Below are 22309 nucleotides of genomic sequence, written 5' to 3'. Positions count from 1 at the left end.
ACTGTAATCTGGGAAACCAGCTAGAAAGCATCTGGATAAGAATCAAGGGAACCGGGACTCAAAAAGATCTTGTTGTGGGTGTCTACTACAGACCTCCGAGTCAGGATGAAGGACTTGATGAAGCCTTCTGTCAACAGCTGACCAAACAGGCACAAAGAAGAGATATAGTAGTCATGGGCGATTTCAATTATTCCGATATCTGCTGGAAAACAAACTCAGCCAAGAGTACAAAGTCCAACAAATTCCTCACTTGCCTTGCAGACAACTTTATGGTCCAGAAGGTAGAAGAGGCAACAAGAGGATCAGCAACTCTTGATCTAATCTTAACAAATGTGGAAGACCTGATCAATACAGTTGAAGTGGTTGGATCCTTAGGGGCAAGTGACCATGTGCTCCTGGAGTTTGCAATACAAAGGAATGCTGAAACTAAGACAAGTCAAACACGCATTCTCGACTTTAAGAGAGCTGACTTCCAAAAAATGAAGGAATTACTGAGCGGCATTCCATGGACACCAATATTAAAAAACAAGGGAGTTAAGGATGGATGGGAGTTTTTCAAAAGTGAAATACTCAAGGCGCAAATGCAAACAGTGCCAACAAAGAAGAAAAATAAGACAAGTGCAAAGAAGCCAGAATGGATGTCCAAAGAACTTCTAACTGAGCTAAAGCTCAAAAGTGACATGCACAAGAAGTGGAAAAGGGGAGAAATCACCAAAGAAGAATTCAAACGTATAGCCAACACCTGTAGGGAAAAGGTTCGCAAGGCTAAAGCACAAAATGAGCTCAGGCTTGCCAGGGACATAAAAAACAACAAAAAAGGCTTTTTTGCTTACGTTGGTAGAAAAAGGAAGAAAAAGGAGGCGATAGGGCCTCTGCAAGGAGAAGATGGGGTGATGGCGACAGGGGACAGGGAAAAGGCAGAACTGCTCAATGCCTTCTTTGCCTCGGTCTTCTCACAAAAAGAAAGCCATCTTCAACCTCAGCAACATGGAATGGGCGAAGGATTGGGGGAACTCCAACCCCAAATAGGGAAACAAGTTGTCCAGGAACACCTGGCCTCTCTAAACGAATTCAAGTCCCCAGGGCCAGATCAGCTACATCCAAGAGTATTGAAGGAATTAGCGGAAGTTATTTCAGAACCACTAGCAATTATCTTCGAGAGTTCTTGGAGAACGGGAGAAGTCCCAGCAGATTGGAGGAGGGCGAATGTGGTCCCTATCTTCAAGAAGGGAAAAAAGAACGACCCAAACAATTACCGTCCGGTCAGCCTCACATCGATACCAGGCAAGATTCTGGAAAAGATCATCAAGGAAGTGGTCTGCGAACACTTAGAAACAAATGCGGTCATTGCTAATAGTCAACACGGATTTACCAAAAACAAGTCATGCCAGACTAATCTGATCTCTTTTTTCGATAGAGTTACGAGTTGGGTCGATACAGGGAATGCTGTGGATGTAGCCTACCTGGATTTCAGTAAGGCCTTCGACAAAGTCCCCCACGACCTTCTGGCAAATAAACTAGTAAAATGTGGGCTAGACAAAACTACGGTTAGGTGGATCTGCAATTGGCTAAGCGAACGAACCCAAAGGGTGCTCACCAATGCGTCATCTTCATCATGGAAAGAAGTGACAAGTGGAGTGCCGCAGGGCTCCGTCCTGGGCCCGGTTCTGTTCAACATCTTTATTAACGACTTAGACGAAGGGTTAGAAGGCACGATCATCAAGTTTGCAGACGACACAAAACTGGGAGGGATAGCTAACACTCCAGAAGACAGGAGCAGAATTCAAAATGATCTTGACAGACTAGAGAGATGGGCCGAAACTAACAAAATGAAGTTCAACAGGGACAAATGCAAGATACTTCATTTCGGCAGAAAAAATGGAAATCAAAGATACAGAATGGGGGACGCCTGGCTTGACAGCAGTGTGTGCGAAAAAGACCTTGGAGTCCTCGTGGACAACAAGTTAAACATGAGCCAACAATGTGATGCAGCAGCTAAAAAAGCCAACGGGATTCTGGCCTGCATCAATAGGGGAATAGCGTCTAGATCCAGGGAAGTCCTGCTCCCCCTCTATTCTGCCTTGGTCAGACCACAACTGGAATACTGTGTCCAATTTTGGGCACCACAGTTGAAGGGAGATGTTGACAAGCTGGAAAGCGTCCAGAGGAGGGCGACTAAAATGATTAAGGGTCTGGAGAACAAGCCCTATGAGGAGCGGCTTAAAGAGCTGGGCATGTTTAGCCTGCAGAAGAGAAGGCTGAGAGGAGACATGATAGCCATGTACAAATACGTGAAGGGAAGTCATAGGGAGGAGGGAGCAGGCTTGTTTTCTGCTGCCCTGCAGACTAGGACACGGAACAATGGCTTCAAACTACAGGAAAGGAGATTCCACCTGAACATCAGGAAGAACTTCCTCACTGTGAGGGCTGTTCGACAGTGGAACTCTCTCCCCCGGGCTGTGGTGGAGGCTCCTTCCTTGGAGGCTTTTAAGCAGAGGCTGGATGGCCATCTGTCGGGGGTGCTTTGAATGCGATTTCCTGCTTCTTGGCAGGGGGTTGGACTGGATGGCCCATGAGGTCTCTTCCAACTCTACTATTCTATGATTCTATGAGACCATCTTTTGCAGACTGTGTAACATTAGGATGAACTTGTGTTGCTGAAAAAGCATGCATACTATTGACTTAAAAATTCTTCTTCAGGCAGCAAGCTCATGAGAGAACTCTGTGAACCCAAAATGGCATACTTTGAAAGCAATTGTTCATCCAGTAAATGATAATATACTATTTTGCATTCTTGCTTCTTATTCTCTGGAGCAAACATAACAAAATGTATTATACTAAGCAGGCCTAGTTTCAGATAGGAGACATACTTTATAACTAATGAACTCATGGTGCTTCACTGAATGAAAAGTGTTCCAACAGGAACATTTCTGATAACTTTTATGTTTCTTCAAGGACATGGGAAGAAAAGATAAAACTTTCCCTTCTACCTCTTCAAATAGAAGTGATATTATATTTAAAATGAAATGATAGAATGTAAGCCTTTGTCCTACTAATTGGCATTTTATTAGGATGTGCATTGCTTTTGTGTTGCTATAAGAAACTAAGAACTTACTTTTAGATGCTATTAATCTCATGGTCATAATTATCTCAAAATTGTTTAGGAATTTGCAAGCCCACAGTAATTAAAACAGAAATAATGGCATACAAGCTCTTATGGTTGAAACATTGTTTGCCTCTACCTTGCACTGAAAAATGTCAAGGTTAACAAAAGTCTTCCAATAAATATATAAAAAAGGCAATGCTCTGCAGACTGGAAACATTCAATATACATTCGAATGCCTCCAAAAGAAAACCAGGAATTGTAGCAATCATTATACTATGGCATTGATCTTCTTTGCAAGCAAAGTGTTGTGCAAACATTTACAGGAAAAGCTTTTACCATATATGAATTGAAGAATTCAATCCAAACTGGTTCAGAAAAGAAAGAAAAACTAGTGATCACATCACAAATGTGTTGAATAATGGAACACACCAAATAATTTCAACCAATTATGTATAAATTACAGTAAAGTCTTTGACCATGTAGATTATGAGAAATTATGTTTGAATGGGAGTGCTATATCATCTGATTGTCTTGATGCTTAACTTCCGAGAAAAATCAGCACTACTACTACTACTACTACTACTACTAATAATAATAATATTAATACCTTTTTTTGTACCCCGCCTCCATCTCCCCAAGGGGACTCGGAAAGGCTAATATGAGGACGAACCCGGTCAACATCATAGAATACAATCACATTAAAATACATACACAGTATCATAAAACAAAATAAAACAACAACAATTATAACAGCATTGCAGTTGTGATATAATAAAAACAGTCTTGAACCAACAACCAATGAGCCTGTAATAAAGTCAATTTCTTGGCATGGATGGGTGGGCTGACGCAACTCACTTTTGAAAATAGGGCGAATGGATAAATTGCATAAGTCCAATGGGTAGGGGTGAGCAATGTAAGATGGGGAATAATATCTTTGGGTAGAGGACAATAATAAAGTGCAAGGACAGATTTCAAGTCCTAATACTACTGAAACTCAATGCATCATTGGGAAAATCAGTGTGCTGCATTTCTGATATAAGTGAGTGGGGATGAGAAAGATTTTCTTCTATCAGGAATGATAATGGTTCATAAAAGTATGTTATCTTCTTGTACTGGAGTTCTCTTCAATCAAAGAGAGAAAGAAGGAAAATGGGAGAAAAATTCACAGTAGTTGTTTGCTTTGTTGAAAGAATTTGAATAGGTTCTTGTCATAAAGTAAAATGTAGATTAGAATGTATCTTATGTTTGAGTATATGCATACTCAAAAAAGCAATGATGGCTGTTTATTCCAACAATGTATGTTGACAATATAATTTCCGGAACGATCTCTAAGCCTGATATTCATAATTCATAAAGTTAATCAGAATTAAATTCAAGGCAGAAGAGCAGCAAGAGAGTTGTGAATGTTTTTGGAAAAGTCTGAAGTGTATTTACATGCAGTGAGGAGAAGATATTAAGAAAGGAGAGAGAAATCAAATCAGATATGATGAGATAGTACCAACTTAAGTTAGTGTATTCATTTTTTAACCATAATTCATGCATTATTCTGGTAATTATTTTCACAGAGAGGATTGCAAAATTAGATAATCCACAGAAAATCACCTGCATACACTATGAATGTAATACTGGACATTGTATTTTCTCAAATTAATAGTGGCTCACAATACAGCGTGTTCATATGATAAAAGAAAGATATAGTGATTTTGCAATTTCCTGACTGAGACAGACAAAACCCCATGGTATGATATAACTCAAATCTTTATGCAGACCTTGGCTTTAAATATCTCCTGAGACCAACAAATCTTCCTACATCGCTTTTTAAATTGTGACGAGAGCAACTGCCAAAATGAGAAATCCTTGAAATAATAAGTTACATGATCCATGACAATTTACGGTTGTTGTTTTAGAGGGCTATTAAAAATCACCTTTATAAAACTAGTACAGAACTGAGAAAACTCAGTTTAATTAATGACTTTTAAAAACTGAAGATGACACTGAAGGGCAAGTTTTACTTTTTTAGTAGGTGGCTACAGGAATGATAATGTGATAGTGGTTTGATATCAGAAGGCTGATTTAAGATCTCATGGGTGTGTTTGGTTTTAAAGCTTCTTATGCTTTCTTAATCTGACTGGGCAAGATACCATAGATCAGTGGTTCTCAACCTGTGGGTCTCCAGATGTTTTGGCCTTTAACTCCCAGAAAACCTAACAGCTGGTAAACTGGCTGTGATTTCTCGGAGTTGTAGGCCAAAACATCTGGGGACCCACAGGTTGAGAACCACTGCCATAGATGGACACTGAATTTCAGAATGTATACTATAGAAGGAAGAAAGAGAAAGGAAAGAGGAAAAGGTTTGAGAGGAGGGAGGGAAGAAAGAAAAAGAAGAGAAGAGAAAGAAAGACATTCAGAAGAGGGAAAGGGAAGGAAGGAAGGAAGGAAGGAAGGAAGGGAGGGAGGGAGGGAGGGAGGGAGGGAAGAGAAGGGAAGGAAAGGAAGGAAGGAAGGAAAATATACAGTGAGAAGGTTTATGAGAAAAACAGAGGAAGGAAAGAAAAAGCCACAAAGAAAATTCAACACAGGGTATATATGCAAGTAATAATAGGAAACTCTATTAAAAATGCAGGGATGCCACTTGTTTGGGTTTCTTAAGCTTAGAAATTCACTTTACAATACTTGCTATGAATTTAATCATAGAGTTTTTTAAACTTTCTGTGTAGAATGATCTTAATTAACACGAGAACTAGAGTTCTTATGTCCATGTTTATTAGTTGTGACTTTGAGTGCTAAAAGATTTAATGTTCATTGGAAAAAACAAGGAAAAAAGCAGTGTTGAAATAAATGGGGAAAAAGTGAAGCAAATAAAAATGTTTCATGGAGCACTGTATAGGATCAATGGTATGTCATTCCATCCAGGATAGATAACATTATTTTGCAAATTGATTTCAGTATTGGAAATTGCCTTCACAATTTGTAGTCTTCCTTCTTCTCGTTTGGATTAAGGTTATTGGATATAAGTCTCTGGGGTTGCCTTTTAGATAAATGAGGTTAGATTGGATTTATATCCTGTGTCTGGATTGTGTAATGTCTTTCAAGTATTATACTGCATACTTTAAAGCGTCTTATAATGGATCTATGGCTGATATGGAATGGGTTAGGTATGGAATAATATCTGTTATGCCTTCAGTCGGAAAATTGCTAATCAAAACCAGTCATAGCATGAAGGAATGCATTTACAGAGAAAAGTCACATAAACTTTTGCCATTTGATGGATTGAGGAAAAAAATACTCTGATTTTTTAAATCTTGGAATGTACAGTCTATGAATATAAGATGGGGTGAGGAGTGAGAATTTTCTGCTTTATAATTTTAGATACATACTAATTTTGTAATTGGTTCAAAACTCGACTGTGCACTTGTCACTTGAAGAGCATCATATCACATCTAAATGGATGTCTTTAAATTGCTGAAGCACAAAAAGTTAATGGATAATTCGACAGCTTCATATTTTATGTGCTGCCAGCTGTCCTCTAGGTTCTAGGTGAAAAAGATACTGTTATCTTGTACATGGCAAGAATTTCTGCCTTAAAGGTTGTAAAAGTGAAAACAATTTGTTGAAATTTGGCTGACTCTTTTGGGAAGTTGCTCTTGGAATGCTCTTATTTGTCTTGCCAAAACAAAAGATGGGTGTAGTTGTAGGGCAGGAGCGGTTGGTGGTTGGTTACCGGTGTACTTGTCTAGCAAATGTAGTGTCACCTTTCTTTTTACATCAATGTATATTGAATTTACTCAGATCTGGAACATGGCCATGCAGCCCGGAAAACATACAACAACCCTGTTACTCAGATCTATTGCTCACATTTTTTGCCTAAATTATCTTCCCAAAATTTGGATGTGCATTATATTCACATAATATGATAATCTTAGTGCTGAGCCAAAGCAAAAGGGGAACTACTTCAGGAGCACCTGGAGCTTCTATTTGAGGAACATCATCTATAATTTAGTAGCCATGGCTCAATGCTATGCAATGCTGGGATTTGTAGTTTAGTGAGAGATCAACATTCTTTGGCAGCCTCCATGAATACCAAACAACAGTCCCCATTTCCCGATAGGATTGAGCTATGGAAGTGGATTCATTGTAAAGCATAGATGCACCCCGAGGTTTTCTTTTCCTTTGCCAGAAGCTTTGGTTTTCTAATGCTTTTGTTTTTAAATAAAAAATTCAAGGCATGCAGCAACTGTAATGTGCACCTTTTTATTTTTGGCCAGATTACAGAGTACACTTTTTGCTGCTGCACATTGTATTTGTCAGCAAATACTTTTTTTGGTTTTAGGATTTTGAAAAATGAATTATGCATTAGATTTGATGACGACTGCTGCCCTGTACCATTTTAATAGGGGCTTTGACAGCACCGTTAAAGTCAGTCTTACTATCTTATTCCACTCTAATTTCCCCCCATTTCCTTACCATCTTCACATGCTGGCGAAGTCCCACAAAGCTCTACATGTCAGCGTGGAAGGTCAGGGTGCGCACCGGGTGGGTTTCTTCAAACACCATCAATCATCTTCTCCAGCACCCTGATGAATTGGTTGCAATCGTCTGCCTCACCAATTCCTGTTCAATGTCAGACTCAAAGACATCTCTAGTCTAAAGTCCAAACATTTATTTCAATATCTATAATACATATTTACAAAGCACAGCAAAAGCCATCGCTCTGAGCTGGCATTTCTCTATTGCCTCTTCGCTCCGGCAAGCACAGCTCAACTCACAGAGATAAGAAAGCACATTCCTCAGTCCGAAGGAAGTTCCCGACCTCCAAAGCTGGAAACCATGCCTGATAGGTCATAGCAATCACAACAGGCTGTCAGTCAAAACTAGCCTGCTGTTAACTGTTTCATTGCTGAAACAAACACTCTTGCAAAACAGCAGAAACATTTGATTTACATTTCATATACATACATCCATAATCCAACACTACAGAGACAATCATATGATGCACATCCACTTCCGTTGGCTGTGTTTGGAAGTCTGTTTCGCCAGCATGTGAAGACGGCCAGAAGACTTCATTTTTAGGAGTCGGGGAACACCCGACTCCTGAAGGAAGACAGAGGCGGGAAAATGGAGGAAAGCTGTAAGAAGATGGGGACATGTTGTGGGATGGCTGGCCATCCCCGAAGATGGATTTTGCTGGGGTAGGTTGGGTCCCCACTATTAAGGACACTTTTCCGGGCTTTCCTCTGCCTTCCCCCTATCCCTCATGTCCATGGGATAAAGTCCCTAGTCAGTGATCAGATCTTTGGGAGAAAATCAAACTGGGACTGAGAGTGCAGGTGGGTGGTCAGATGGATAGGAAAACAAAAAGGCTGCTGGATGGTAGGTTATACAGATATATGTATATTTGCATGCATGCTGGCAGAAAAAGAAATATCCTACAGCTGTTGTGGGTGTGCGATCTAAAATAATTTAATACAGTGAACACACAAACATGCTGGAAATGCCCTTTTGTGCCAAGATGACCTCAGCAAGGGGGAACTGTGTAGCTTTTAATACCAGTTTGAGTTTGGGTGAGTGTAAAACTATTGAGGTCAAGCTGGGGAGGATAGTGCCCACTGGCATAGATAGCCTTTGCCTAGCAGTGTCCCAGTGACCTCTGTGAAAGATAGCAAAGCATTCTTGGGAATAGATGACTGGACAATTTTGTGATAAAGTTCACTGAATAAACTGCTGTAAATGTGTCAACAGTTTTTATTGTTTTCATTTTAAATTTAAAGAAATAATGCATTAAAGATAAAATTGAAACATTTCCATATAAAATCTTCAGCGTATTTGACTGTATTATTTAAACCAGTGTGGTTGAACCTGCGGCCTGTGGGCTGTATGCTGCCCACCAATTCATTTTTGTTGGCTCTTGCCCATCTTATTGGAAAAATATTTTAATTTAACATTTGGAAAAAAAGTTTGCCCTTCTTTCTGCTTTAAGTTTTTAAGAAACGGTCATATAGAATGTTTCTGGCCCTCACAGCCTACACTAAAGTTTGATTGGCCCTCGGGTAACTAAAGGTTGGACCACACTGATTTAAACTGTGCTTACTCATTCACATTTTTACTAGCATGGTTCATACTTTATGCATTTTACAATGAGAACATGGAGGAGGGCTTTCTCAGTGGCCACTCTTTGGTTCTGGAACTTCCCAGGAAGTTGCAATTTCCCTGTTTCTTTTTGCAGACAAGTGAAGACCTTTCTGTTTAGACAGGCATTTGATAAGTAACTATTGTTTGTTGGGCTATTATGTGTTTTTTATGATGTCTGTTTTTACTTGGTTTAATTTTTTTATTGTTTAAGCTGATTGTAACTTTTGTATTGTGCAGATTTTTAAGGATGCGTGTATTGTTTTTTTTTAAAAAATTGAGTCCCCAAGAGGGTAAAGAGCAGGATAAAATACTACTATTACTAGTAGTAGTTGTAGTAGTAGTAATAGTAATCATCTACATTTTGGCTAATGATAGAATTTTAATGAACTAGAATTAGAGACTATTTTGCTATAGCCTCTGTTTCCTCAGACTACTTTGACCATCTGTTTTCTATTTTGTTGTAAATGTTATCTGCCTTCATTTCATTGTCTTGCATTTTTATTTTTGTTTCTGCTGTGCTTTCAGTCATTATCTCACTCTGCCTTGGTCCCATCACACTCAATCCATTGACTACCATCATAGAGATGCCAGGTATTTGTTTTCCTGTGGGTGGTGTGTGTGTGCGAGTGTGTGTGCGTAAATGCATGTCCCCTTTGAAGCTATATTTTTCCTTTACACTATTCAGGCTGAATAGTTTCAGTTGAGTGTATGGTGAACATACAGTGAATAGATTGGTAGGTGCTAATGTCCTAAAATATTCATGCTTTCCCTAACCAATACAGATAGCAACTGTTATTTATATTTCTAGAAAGCTATCTGAAATAAAACAGTTAGTTATCAGGAGTTGTATTTGATGTTCCAGATGTTAGAATGCACTTATTGGCCATTCCATAAAAATTATGAACAGCTTCTTAAAGGAATGGGTTTTATATGAACTTCCCTGGCACATGTCCATTTTGTAAATGGGCAAAGTTACATCAGGACTGCCTTGAAGAATGGCTTCTGGATGCTACTGGAGAAGTATCATTAGTCAAATGCTATATTAACAACTGACTGTGGGCACTACCAGACAGGACTAAAATCCACACCGAAGTCACCCTGAAGCCCCCCCCCCCAAATTTCCCCCTGAAAGTTAAGTAAAAGGTACCTTGCTGCCATAAGTTCTCTCCTCTGGTCCCCCCAGTGTGTGGAAATGACGCTTGAGGAGATGGGAGGGCCAAGGACAAAAATCCCGCCTGCTCCCCCCCCCCAATCTCCTCTCACATTGGACCAGGAGGATGTGAGGGGGGGAGTTATGGCAGCCAGTGATCTTTTATTTAACATTTAGGGGAAATTGGGGGCTTGGGAGGCAGGGATGGGCACTACCCCACAGCTTTGGACTCCAGGAGTCCAAAAGGTTTGGGATGGCAACAGGTAGTCCCGAGAGTAGCCGGAAGTGAGTCTCCACAGGCCCAATACCCCATTATACCCAGGCCTTTCAGGAAGGCCCAGATCTAATGGGGTATCAAATTAATTTAGAACAAACTAGGGAAACCTTAGTTTGTTCTGAATTAATTCGTTTTTACCAGAGGTGTCATTTGGACACCTCCGGTAAAAATCGAGACAGGTCCCAGTTTTTGGGCACGTCTGGATGGTCCCTGACAGTGTTTGCCACAATATTTGAAGCGCAGCTATGAAGTGACTATCACATATATATTTATTTTGTCATTTGCTTGCTTCGATATGTGCCCCACTTTTTACCACAAGACAAATAACGATAATATTCATTTAAACAAGTACTATTTCAAACTGAGATGGGAAATTGTGGTAGATCTAGGGTCCATTTTACACTATAGAGTCATGAAATGCCAAAAATAACAACTAACAAATAATGTGAAAGTCCATATTTGAAAAAATTGTTGTTATTTGGCATTAAATTCTACTTGGGGATGGGGGAACTTACAAACTGTTGAAAAGACAAAATAGCAATCTGTGGTGAGTTGCATGAAGCTTCAAGACCATACTTTGCTCACTCTGATTTAAAATATAAATGAAAGTGCTTTAAATTTTGCTCAGAACACTAGTCATATTTGATATTTTTGCACTAATGCTTTATGTTCATAATACAGGGCTGGCAACTTTTGGTGACGCTAAATTATAAAGTGCTTTTTCTTTCGAACAAACTACAAAGGAAGCTGACACCTTATTCATTGTTCCAGAAAGCAGCTGGGGATGTGAATCAGCTTTAAAGCAATACATGAGCCTTGTGTTAAAGCAGAGTGCTTTCAAATGTATTTTAAAATGCTGCTACCATCCTAACCAAATTCAGTTCTCCACATGGTAGCATAGTGCTCCCTTTCATCAGGTTCACAATTGGAATTTGCTTTTGGAACTATAGAAGTTGCTCGCTTTTTCCATCATATATCTGATTTAGCCAATGTTTTCTCATCACATTCATATTTATTTGCTTTTGTGAGTGTTTACCTTTTCCTGAAAGGTATTCATTTTGTATGTGTTCTTACTTTAGCTTCATCTTCACCCCTTATGTTTTGGCAGCAAGGATCACTCAATGTATCCTATCTTTTGTGAAGATGCAGTCAGATTACTTCGATCCCGTATGATGTGCCGTACATATTCTGAGGGTGCTTACCATGAATTTGAGAGGTATAAATGGTGTGGAGTGTTTATTTAGTCTCCTGCATGAGGCATAAAGTGCAGTATTCCACTTAAGTTCAGAAAGCAACCATTTTAATTTAAATAATAAATTGAAACAAAGAAGGAAAGATAGGATTGCAGGAAGGGGCGGGGGAGAAGTAGTCCATTAAATTACACAGAAGACAAGATATTACCCAACATATACAAAATTAGTATCCATGTATGATAATTACTGAATGTAACTATATTCAGTTACTCATTTGTATTTTCAGGGTTAGTTGTACCTTATACATATATGTTGTGATGCTGAAGTAGTTTCTATTATAATAAAAGCTACATCACTGTAATATGTTAAAATTTCTGTCCTTTTATGTGATAAAATCAGCTTGACTAAGAAATAGTAAAGTTAATGAAATTAGCATCAAAAAGTAAACTAGTGTTTTAATAACTTAACATTGTGATATAATATTGTTGGTGAAATAACACAGTACTATATTGTTCTCATTCTGTGGTCAAGGTCCAGTGGTGATCTTGAATAACCAATGTCTGCCAAATCCCATCACCAGCTGATAACTCTATGTTGCCAAAAACCTGATCCAGTGGATTGTCCAACTCTATGCAACAGCAGGAATTAATAGAAATGCATATTTGGATTCTGGTCTATATCTTCTATTTTGTAAGAAACACGTGGCTGATAGTTTTCAAAGGAGATGAATTCCTTTCTTCAAACAACAAAAAAATTAAAATGTACTTGCAAGACTAAAGGTGTCCTCCAAAATTTGTAAACGAAGTAACTAATAATAAGAATGCTAGTCTTAGACGAAGGGTTAGAAGGCACGATCATCAAGTTTGCAGACGACACAAAACTGGGAGGGATAGCTAACACTCCAGAAGACAGGAGCAGAATTCAAAATGATCTTGACAGACTAGAGAGATGGGCCGAAACTAACAAAATGAAGTTCAACAGGGACACTTGCAAGATACTTCATTTCGGCAGAAAAAATGGAAATCAAAGATACAGAATGGGGGACGCCTGGCTTGACAGCAGTGTGTGCGAAAAAGACCTTGGAGTCCTCGTGGACAACAAGTTAAACATGAGCCAACAATGTGATGCAGCAGCTAAAAAAGCCAACGGGATTCTGGCCTGCATCAATAGGGGAATAGCGTCTAGATCCAGGGAAGTCCTGCTCCCCCTCTATTCTGCCTTGGTCAGACCACAACTGGAATACTGTGTCCAATTTTGGGCACCACAGTTGAAGGGAGATGTTGACAAGCTGGAAAGCGTCCAGAGGAGGGCGACTAAAATGATTAAGGGTCTGGAGAACAAGCCCTATGAGGAGCGGCTTAAAGAGCTTGGCATGTTTAGCCTGCAGAAGAGAAGGCTGAGAGGAGACATGATAGCCATGTACAAATACGTGAAGGGAAGTCATAGGGAGGAGGGAGCAAGCTTGTTTTCTGCTGCCCTGCAGACTAGGACACGGAACAATGGCTTCAAACTACAGGAAAGGAGATTCCACCTGAACATCAGGAAGAACTTCCTCACTGTGAGGGCTGTTCGACAGTGGAACTCTCTCCCCCGGGCTGTGGTGGAGGCTCCTTCCTTGGAGGCTTTTAAGCAGAGGCTGGATGGCCATCTGTCGGGGGTGCTTTGAATGCGATTTCCTGCTTCTTGGCAGGGGGTTGGACTGGATGGCCCATGAGGTCTCTTCCAACTCTACTATTCTATGATTCTATGATTCCATCCAGTGGAAGTCATTACTCAATGAGGGATGTGATATGCTAGCAAAAATGCCTAATAGCAATCAAATTTCTATTAAAAATCTGCCATACAGATTACTATCTAGATATCAAATGTAGAGGAACACACTGATCTCCTTTTAAAGAGGAAATTTGAATGTCAGAGATTCAATATCCCTTGTGGGCCTTGTTTAGTCATTCTGAGAGTGGAAGGGTAAAAGTGATTTGCCCAGAAGTTTAAGTGCCACTCCTACAAGTTGATGGAGGGATCCAGGGATCCTAAATTCAAGACTATAGTCTTGTTAAGTGGTTTGCCTGTCTGGGGAGCACCTGTCATCACCTGGAGTGCATCTGTTATCACATGGAAATTTCCTCTGTTTTCATGAAACCCTACTTGGCATATCTCTACAATATGCAGATTATTGGAATCACTTGACACTTTAGTGACTGATTGCAGAAGATTCACATCTAACCTTTGAAAATTAGAAAACCTGAAACACAAGTTCCAGTGATTCTATCTATATATATGAAAGGGTAATGAAATTTCGGCCTAGGACAAAACAACAAAACTATACATCCCAGAAACACTAAACTTGGCAGCACAACCCCTCATCCGTGCCTCTACGTTCATACAACAAAAAGCTCCAGCTACTCCAGAAAACGGCCAGGCTTTGAGACTGCAAGGCTATTCACTGCTATTCCACCTTGCCAACAAAGGATTCCCATAAGCCACAGCAACGCGTGGCCGGGCAAAGCTAGTCACTTATAAAGGGCTTCATGGAGGAATCCTGGGACAGTCTTGGTCCTTCTACATCATGAACATAGGAACAATGTACCAGTCAAACTAAGTTACTGCCATTTTAATATGTTATGTTGTTTTGTGATAGGATAGCTGCAGTTCAATTATTTTGGTTCCTGGTGAGAGTTCATGCTTGATTTCCTTCAGATCAACTTATTTTTTTGGCAGTCTTTGGTATCTGTAGAATTCTTCTCCAGTATCAAATTTCAAATGAGTATATTTTCTTGACTGTCTGATTTTTCACATCTATACAGTTTTCTTGACTGTTTGATTTTCATATCCATAAGCAAAAATTAGAAATACCATTTCATGCATGATGCTCACTTTCATATTCAATGAAATAGCTGCAGATCTTATATAATACTTTCATAGCTAATCTCCCACATCTCAGTTTTCTTTTGGCTTCTTGATTACGGTTTCCAACACATAGAACCAACATTAGAAAACCTTCAGGAAGCTTGATATCTTTGCCACCCACTTTAAATTTATGTAAATCCTTTTTGGTAATTACAGTAAAACCCCTCTCGTCCGAGCCCCGCTCGTCCAAGCCTCTGTGCAATCCGAGCAGTGTGCGTGTTGCTAGGTAGATAGCAAGGGAGTGCTCACCCCTTGGGAGGTGCCCCCTGTGTGTTGCTAGGTAGATAGCAAGCTACCTAGCAACACTCAGGGGGCACCTCCCAAGGGGTGAGCGCCCCCTGCGTGTTGCTAGGTAGCTTGCTATCTACCTAGCAACATGCATGGCTGGCTCCTTCGTCACACCGGCCGCCGGTGCTGCTCAATCGCTGGCCCAAACGCCCGCCGAAGGGAGAAGTTTCCTCTCCATTCGGCAGGTGCTTGGATCCAGAGAAGCAGCAAGCTCCCCAGGATCCAAACCGTGGCCATGGAGGCTTGCAGCTCCTCCGGATCCAGGCTGCGTCCCAACGGAGAGGCTTCCCCTCCGTTCGGACGCAGCCTGGATTCAGGGGCGCTTGCAGCTCCTCCGGATCCAGACTGCGTCCCAATGGAGAGGCTTCCCCTCCGTTCGGATACAGCCTGGATTCAGGGGCGCTTGCAGCTCCTCTGGATCCAAACTGCGGCCGAACTGAGAGGAAGCCTGGTAATCCAAGTGATCCGGGTTGACTGAGTTGAGGTCCGCCCGTTTAACTCGGACTACCGGGGTTCTACTGTACTTTTGAATATTCAAGTGTAAATGCCTTTGCACAGGGTTGAGCCATTGGCTTCTTACCATGGTATACATTGGCTATGCAATAGTTCAGTGCTTCCTTTCCCTTCTTACACAACTACTACTACGAACTGAGAGGAAGCCTGGTAATCCAAGTGATCCGGGTTGACTGAGTTGAGGTCCGCCCGTTTAACTCGGACTACCGGGGTTCTACTGTACTTTTGAATATTCAAGTGTAAATGCCTTTGCACAGGGTTGAGCCATTGGCTTCTTACCATGGTATACATTGGCTATGCAATAGTTCAGTGCTTCCTTTCCCTTCTTACACAACTACTACTACTAACCTAGCTACCCTCAGTACCAACAACATAATGGAGTGTCTTTTGAATGAGCTACTTGGCTCTAAAATATATTAGTATAGTATTGTAGTTAGAAAGGATACCCAATTCTCCAAAAATGTCCAGATGTTTCTAAATATTGTCATGTTGAAGTACAGATCGTATATCCTGGAATATTCAGAATGCTAATAATTTACAGGTAAGTTCAAAACTATTCATAATTATCCCATGTTCTAATATCACTGTGATGTCTATTTTTCTATTCTTGTTTTTCCTGCTCCTAAAGATAGTGATATGAAACAGTTCATACACGTGCACACAGGTGTATTGAAAACTTACCCTACCACATTCACTGCAGTGCATGCTAGTTATATGCTACATAGATGCACATAAAGCAGACAACACCCATGGATGAAGCTGGGTTCATTGGAGGAGACCTGTCATACATTTTCTACATGAATGGCCAGCAAGTGCATTGCCAGAAAGAAAGCATGGGTAGCCAACATATTATGATTACCTTGTGTGCTTTCTACTCATGGGAAGTGTTTGTGTGAACTGTCTTAATGACATTGGAACATGGAATAATTTGAACAATATGAAAGGAGAAAGGGGAAACAGCTATTTTCAGCATAACAAATCATAGAATAATAGAGTTGGAAGAGACCACATGGGCCATCTAGTCCAACTCCCTGCCATGCAGGAAAACCACAATTAAAATATCCCTTTGGATAAGAGACATGCTCTTTGGGTGGTGTAGTTCTTCTTACTTAATGTCTGTTTGACTGCATAAGACAGAAGTAAAAAGGTTGATCAGATAATTATAATTTTCTTCTATAGTACAATGAGACAGAATAAACATAGAGTACCAAAAACAAATCTAAAATGTCTGAAATATTTTTGCTGTTTATTTTATGTTCAGGAGGAGTAGGAAGGAAGGAAGAGTGCCTAATGCATATTTTGATGACACTGATATTTCCCCTACTCCTGAAAGGTATTTTAATGTGTATATATTAGATGTAGATAAGAATTTGTATTTATATTTTTTGAATACCATGCTATGAAGCTTTGAAAACACAAAGAATTATTAGATTCCTATGCCCTTCATGCAGTGAATTATTATTATTATTATTTTATTTTATTTTATTTTTATACCCCGCCCCCTCTCCCCGAGAGGACTCGGGGCAGCTTACATGGGGCCAAGCCCAGGCAATAAACAATATAAAACAATATTCCAAACCATATGCTTTAATAGCTTTAACCAGTTTGGTATTGAATGAACTGCACGATGTTTTTTCAACAACAAAGATATACATTGTTTCAGTGTTTTCAGTGGATATAGGCAGGAAATCCGAGAAAGATATAGTAAAAATTTGTGCAGCAAGGATAAGAGGCAAAACCAAAAGTCAAGGGAAAAATACATACCATATTTTTTCTCATTAGGAACAATATCACAGATCTCTTTTGTTTCTGAGCTTGTGAGATACATATCTTCTTGTTCTTTTTGTGGCATTAAGCATGTAAGGGATAAGTCCAAAGAACTATAGTATTCTAAAATTTCAGAAGTTAGGTTGTGAAAGCAGGGTAGAGCCCTGTTTTATTATTATCTTTTGATTATGGTAGTGTTCCATTATCCGGGCAGAGGCCACAAGGGGGTGCTAGAGAGAGAAGGATAATCCATTTCACAGGGATAGAGAGTGAGTTGAAGGAGGAACACTGTTTCCCCCTGTTTTCCTGTTATTCCCCCCACCCATGTCCTGGTCATGAAAACAACTCTCATTTATTACAAAGGAAGTGGGAGGAGGGAATAACCAGTGAAAACAGGGGAAATGGTTTTCCTCCTTCACCCCCCCCCCCCATAAAATGGACTATCCTCTCTTTAGCGTCCCCTTGTGGCCTCCGCCTGGATAAGACAATACTACCTTGATTACCTTTTGATATGCAATAGCTGAAGGCTATAGAATAGAAGCAAAACTATAATGATTTTCCTGAGGGGAAAAAACTAATCATCATTATCATCACTAAAAACAAACAAAGGCTTTAAAAACAAAGCAGCACAACATATTTTTTGAAATAACACATTGAAAAACAACAGCAACTAAGAAATAAAACTATGTTTGAGTTGAACTGCCTATGTATTGGACTACTGGAGTTGTTTTTGTGCACTGATACTTTGAGAGTGTGAACCATCTTTGTATTGATAGGCTCCAGTGTTGTGCAAATATTGTCAAAGGTGCCTTGTGGTTATGGCTGCAGTCTATTGCAAGTCACTATAAAGGCAAAGACTCTTGGTTTCAGCTTAAATTGTCTGGTGCCCTACAATTCTGGCTCCTTTTTTAATATGTATATAAGGGCCCTTCTACACTACCCTATATCCCAGGATCTGATCCCAGATTACACTATGGCTCCTTCCACACAGCTGAATAAAATCCAACATTATCTGCTTTGAACTGGAATATATGGCAGTGTGGACTCAGATAACTCAGTTCAAAGCAGATATTGTGGGATTTTCTGCTTTGATATTCTGGGTTATATGGCTCTGCGGAAGGTCCCTATGTAACACAATTTTTGTTCCTGACTTATAAATGCCATTTCCTAATTGGTTCTATCATAAAAAAAATGGAAAAAAAAATTATTGAATTGCAAAAACTTTGTTTTTGCGGGACATCCTACAGCACATTTTGCTGTAGTTTTTCAATGACATCATCCTACAGCATATTTTGCTATAGTTTTTCAATGACTATCTCAACTAATTCAATGTAGTTTGTAGCAGCCAGAAAAACGAAGTTTCTGGTGTATAACAAATATTTTCAAAGTAAGTACCACATAATTAAATAGGAAATCACTTTCAAACCAGGAACAGAATCAAAGTTCATAGAGTTGGAAGAGACTTCATGGGCCATCCAGTCCAACCCACCGCCAAGAAGCAGGAAAATCGCATTCAAGGCACCCCTGACAGATGGCCATCCAGCCTCTGCTTAAAAGTCTCAAAAGAAGGAGCTTTTTTCCTATTTTGTTACATAGTGTTATCTGCTTTAAACTGGATTATATGAGTCTCTACTGCCAGAAAATCTGGGATAAGAAGAAAATCTGGAATCATATCCTGGAATAGAGGAACAGTGTGGAAGGGGCCTTAGTTTTTGTTGTCACAAAGTTTTGGATTCCAAGACCAATATACCTCTGAACCAGAGTAGTTTCCCAATTTCTTTCTTAAAAGTTCTAGCTGACAGTGATGGTCACTGCTGGAGATATTAAATAGGAGATGCAAAGGTACAAAGCTTTCCATAGAGTATACAAAGTTCTATCTCTATGGATGCAATCTCATTGTGTGTGTATGTGTACCTTCAAATCATCTATCAACCTATGGCATGGATTTCTTAAGGTCATCTTAAGCAAGAAATACTCAGAAGTGGCTTTGCCAGTAGCCTAAAGCATCTGGTATTTGATAGGGATCTCCCATAATTTCTTTACTCTGAATTTTTTGATAGCTAGACATTTCACTGATTAAATGCTATTTGCCTTTGTTGCTGTCATTTCATATGGCAAAAATAACACTGCTGTCTATGTATTTGGCAGTTTTAAAGATTCAAAGGAAAAATATGTGTGTATGTATGTATGTATGTATGTATTTACTTTATTTATACCCCACCTTTCTCCCTGCGGGGACTCAAGTCGGCTAACTACCACACAAGCTGGTCACATTTTAAAACAAGACAAATACAAAGATTAAAAAAGTTAAATAGTACTGTGTGAATTTAGGTGAAAAACAGTTAAAATATAATAAATACAATTAAAATTATATTTAAAACACAATCCTATCAGAATCCCACACACAACCTCCGCAGCAGTGTTCCCCTTATCTTTCCTCAAATGCCTGCTGGCACAAAAAAGTCTTTACTTGCTTGCAGAAGGCATACAGGGATGAGGCCATCCTGGTCTCTCTTAAAAATAGAAATGTCTTAGCCTCCAACGTGATGATAATCCTAGATGTGTTAAGGAATATAAATGGCAAAAGATTAAATTTAAATCAACCCTCGCCAATGATTTTTGCCTTATTGATGAATTACTAAAGAGGATTTTAGACGTTAACTAACATAGTTAATATAAGTGTATATTTATGCCTTCATCACAATACATATTCTTAAATACCTGTACTTGGATTTTAACCATTCCATTTTGTTGTTAAAAGTTGCAACTAAAGTTAAAAGGCACATGCTTCTCATTTTGTAAAATACTCAATAAAAACACTCATCTAAATTCAAATTCTAGTTATATTTAACATACCAGGCCTCATGCTATTGTATGTGCTGATCATTTATTTATTCCTATGTTTTTCTATATACTTGAGGATATAATTTCACACAGTGAGATTTCTCTGTTTTTTCCTTTCCCTTGACTTTTTCCATTCCCATCCAAATGTCACCTCTCAGAACAAATGTTGAAGGTGTGTTGGAGGTGGGGCAGTAATGAGGAAGGAAGGATCTTCCCTTTCCTGTTCTGCTGATGAAAGCCATTCTGTCAGCAGTAATTATTAATTAAATATACCACTGTTTTTAGCCATATGTATCATGTAGCAGTTACATGACACAGATAACCAGAAGTGATTATTTATTGCTCTCTACTATATGTGTAGAGGACAGCAATCAGAGTGAACAAAATCAGGCTCAGAGTAAGATTGGAACGATTAATCATGTACTGTATATTTTATTTGAAAAATTAGTGTAACTTGTGTTCTTCTGAATATATGCCATAAGCTCACTCTTCCTATCAAAAACAATGTGACACAGAAAAACAAACAAACCATTACTGACTATTAGAAAACAATGCCCTGATTGTGATTTAATACTCTGAGATGTAAAGGGAAATACTTAAAAATCAATTTTCCCAAAAGGTCTAATTTTTCAAATGCATTCATTGAAAGTAATAGATGAAAAACATTGGAAATAATTACCAGATCAGTTAATGAAATATGTCTCATGAAAAATGTTATTATGAAATTAGTTTCATCTTTGTAACATGTCTTTATTTTAACTGCATTGCAAAGGTATTACAATGGTGCAAGTTCATGGGCAGATCATGTAGTCAATGGTTCAGCTGAAAACTACGGGTAAGTAAAGAGTGTAGTGTTACAATTTTGTAACTAAAGACATATACTTTCAATATAGCATTATTCTGTTTCATTATTGAGTATTATGCCCAATAAGAGGTTATCACTCATTTTCTCTTTTCACAAAACCTATGGACTTTCTACTGTTATATATTTCTATTACATTTTTTCCATATATGATCACACTAGATAATACACTCTAGAACTGTACATTTATGTTGCATTATTCTCTTGTGGGTCTTCTTCAGTTGTATGTTCATCAGTCCTAAAATAAACAGTTCCAGTTTTAACTGAATCTTAATCTTTAGAAACCTTTGCATAGTTTATGTATTTGAACCCAACATTCTCTTAGCTTTTTGATAGGTTCACCATATATGTTGAAATGTCCCTCTATATGTCACACTTGCAACCTACACTGGAAACCTCTTTATACATTCTAGACAACTGTTGTAACAATGGATACATAATTTTGGGGGAAGGTGGGGGAAAGAAGACGTATTTGACCATTTCAAGTCATGTGTCATTGTCATGGCATCTGAAGTAGGATTTGTCAATAGGAAAACCCCTCAAAATAGTCTCATTAGTTACAATCTGTTGGAAACCTAACATGAGCTTATAACTAAAAAGGAAGTTGTTGATTGTAAAGCGATATTAATTTCATAGATGGTGTTTTGTTATTTGTAATTTACAGTGTTGTAGGAGTGTTTCTGATCTATCCATTATCATTTGTTTGTTTCCCCATTTACCTCACTTTAATGAAGCCAATATAATGTTTGGATATTGTGAGCTGTAGTTTTGGTTTCTGTTTCTTGGCATTGGGACACAAAGTTTCCTTTCTCTCAAGGAATGGGATGCTGTCCTTAACTTAAAAACATATATAGCTATATCCAATTTAAGTGCTAAAGCCAGTGTTTCTCTGCTGAACTAGCATGTGTAATACAAATCATGAAGGGATGTGGTTGTGGTATGCAATGGTAATTGCTACATACTTCTCATAGATTATAGTCAATATGGCTTGTACGAGACGAGATTGTCTGTTAACTGTCTAACCAAAGAATGATATCAGAGGCAAGATATGGGATACAACAAAGGCAACTTTCTTAATTGTTACTTATTTAATTGTTTTTGGATGATAAGCAAAAAAAAAAAAAATGGGGCACACCTGGAGTGGGAGCAATAGGTCTCATCTAAACCACATCGCCCAGATGCCCTGGGTGAAAACATCATAGCCCCCGAAAACAATCCCTGAATTTCAGGGTTTACTACCAGCAGATGCAAACTGAAAGGCTGACCAAAGGGC

General features: G+C 39.0%; 1 protein-coding gene across 19 annotated transcripts in view; it reads left to right on the top strand.

The window, feature by feature from the left end:
- The window catches only part of rims2 (regulating synaptic membrane exocytosis 2), a 434045-nt gene that overhangs the window by 281602 nt on the left and 130134 nt on the right, over positions 1 to 22309 (top strand). For 4 of the 19 annotated variants that reach the window (XM_062980108.1, XM_062980102.1, XM_062980103.1 and 1 more), the window contains one exon: positions 20947 to 21009. The exons of 14 other annotated variants lie outside the window; for them this stretch is intronic. In XM_062980108.1, coding sequence (XP_062836178.1) covers positions 20947 to 21009 — 63 coding nt within the window. Of the gene's footprint in view, positions 1 to 9760; positions 9827 to 11770; positions 11879 to 16824; positions 16897 to 20946; positions 21010 to 22309 lie in introns of all 19 variants that reach the window. One more of the 19 variants, XM_062980098.1, reaches the window with a different exon arrangement.

Source organism: Anolis carolinensis, chromosome 4 (genome assembly GCF_035594765.1).
Source record: "Anolis carolinensis isolate JA03-04 chromosome 4, rAnoCar3.1.pri, whole genome shotgun sequence".
In the NCBI taxonomy this organism is placed as follows: domain Eukaryota; kingdom Metazoa; phylum Chordata; class Lepidosauria; order Squamata; family Dactyloidae; genus Anolis; species Anolis carolinensis.
Note: the sequence above shows the minus strand (reverse complement) of the source record. Positions and strands in the feature narration are given on the sequence as shown.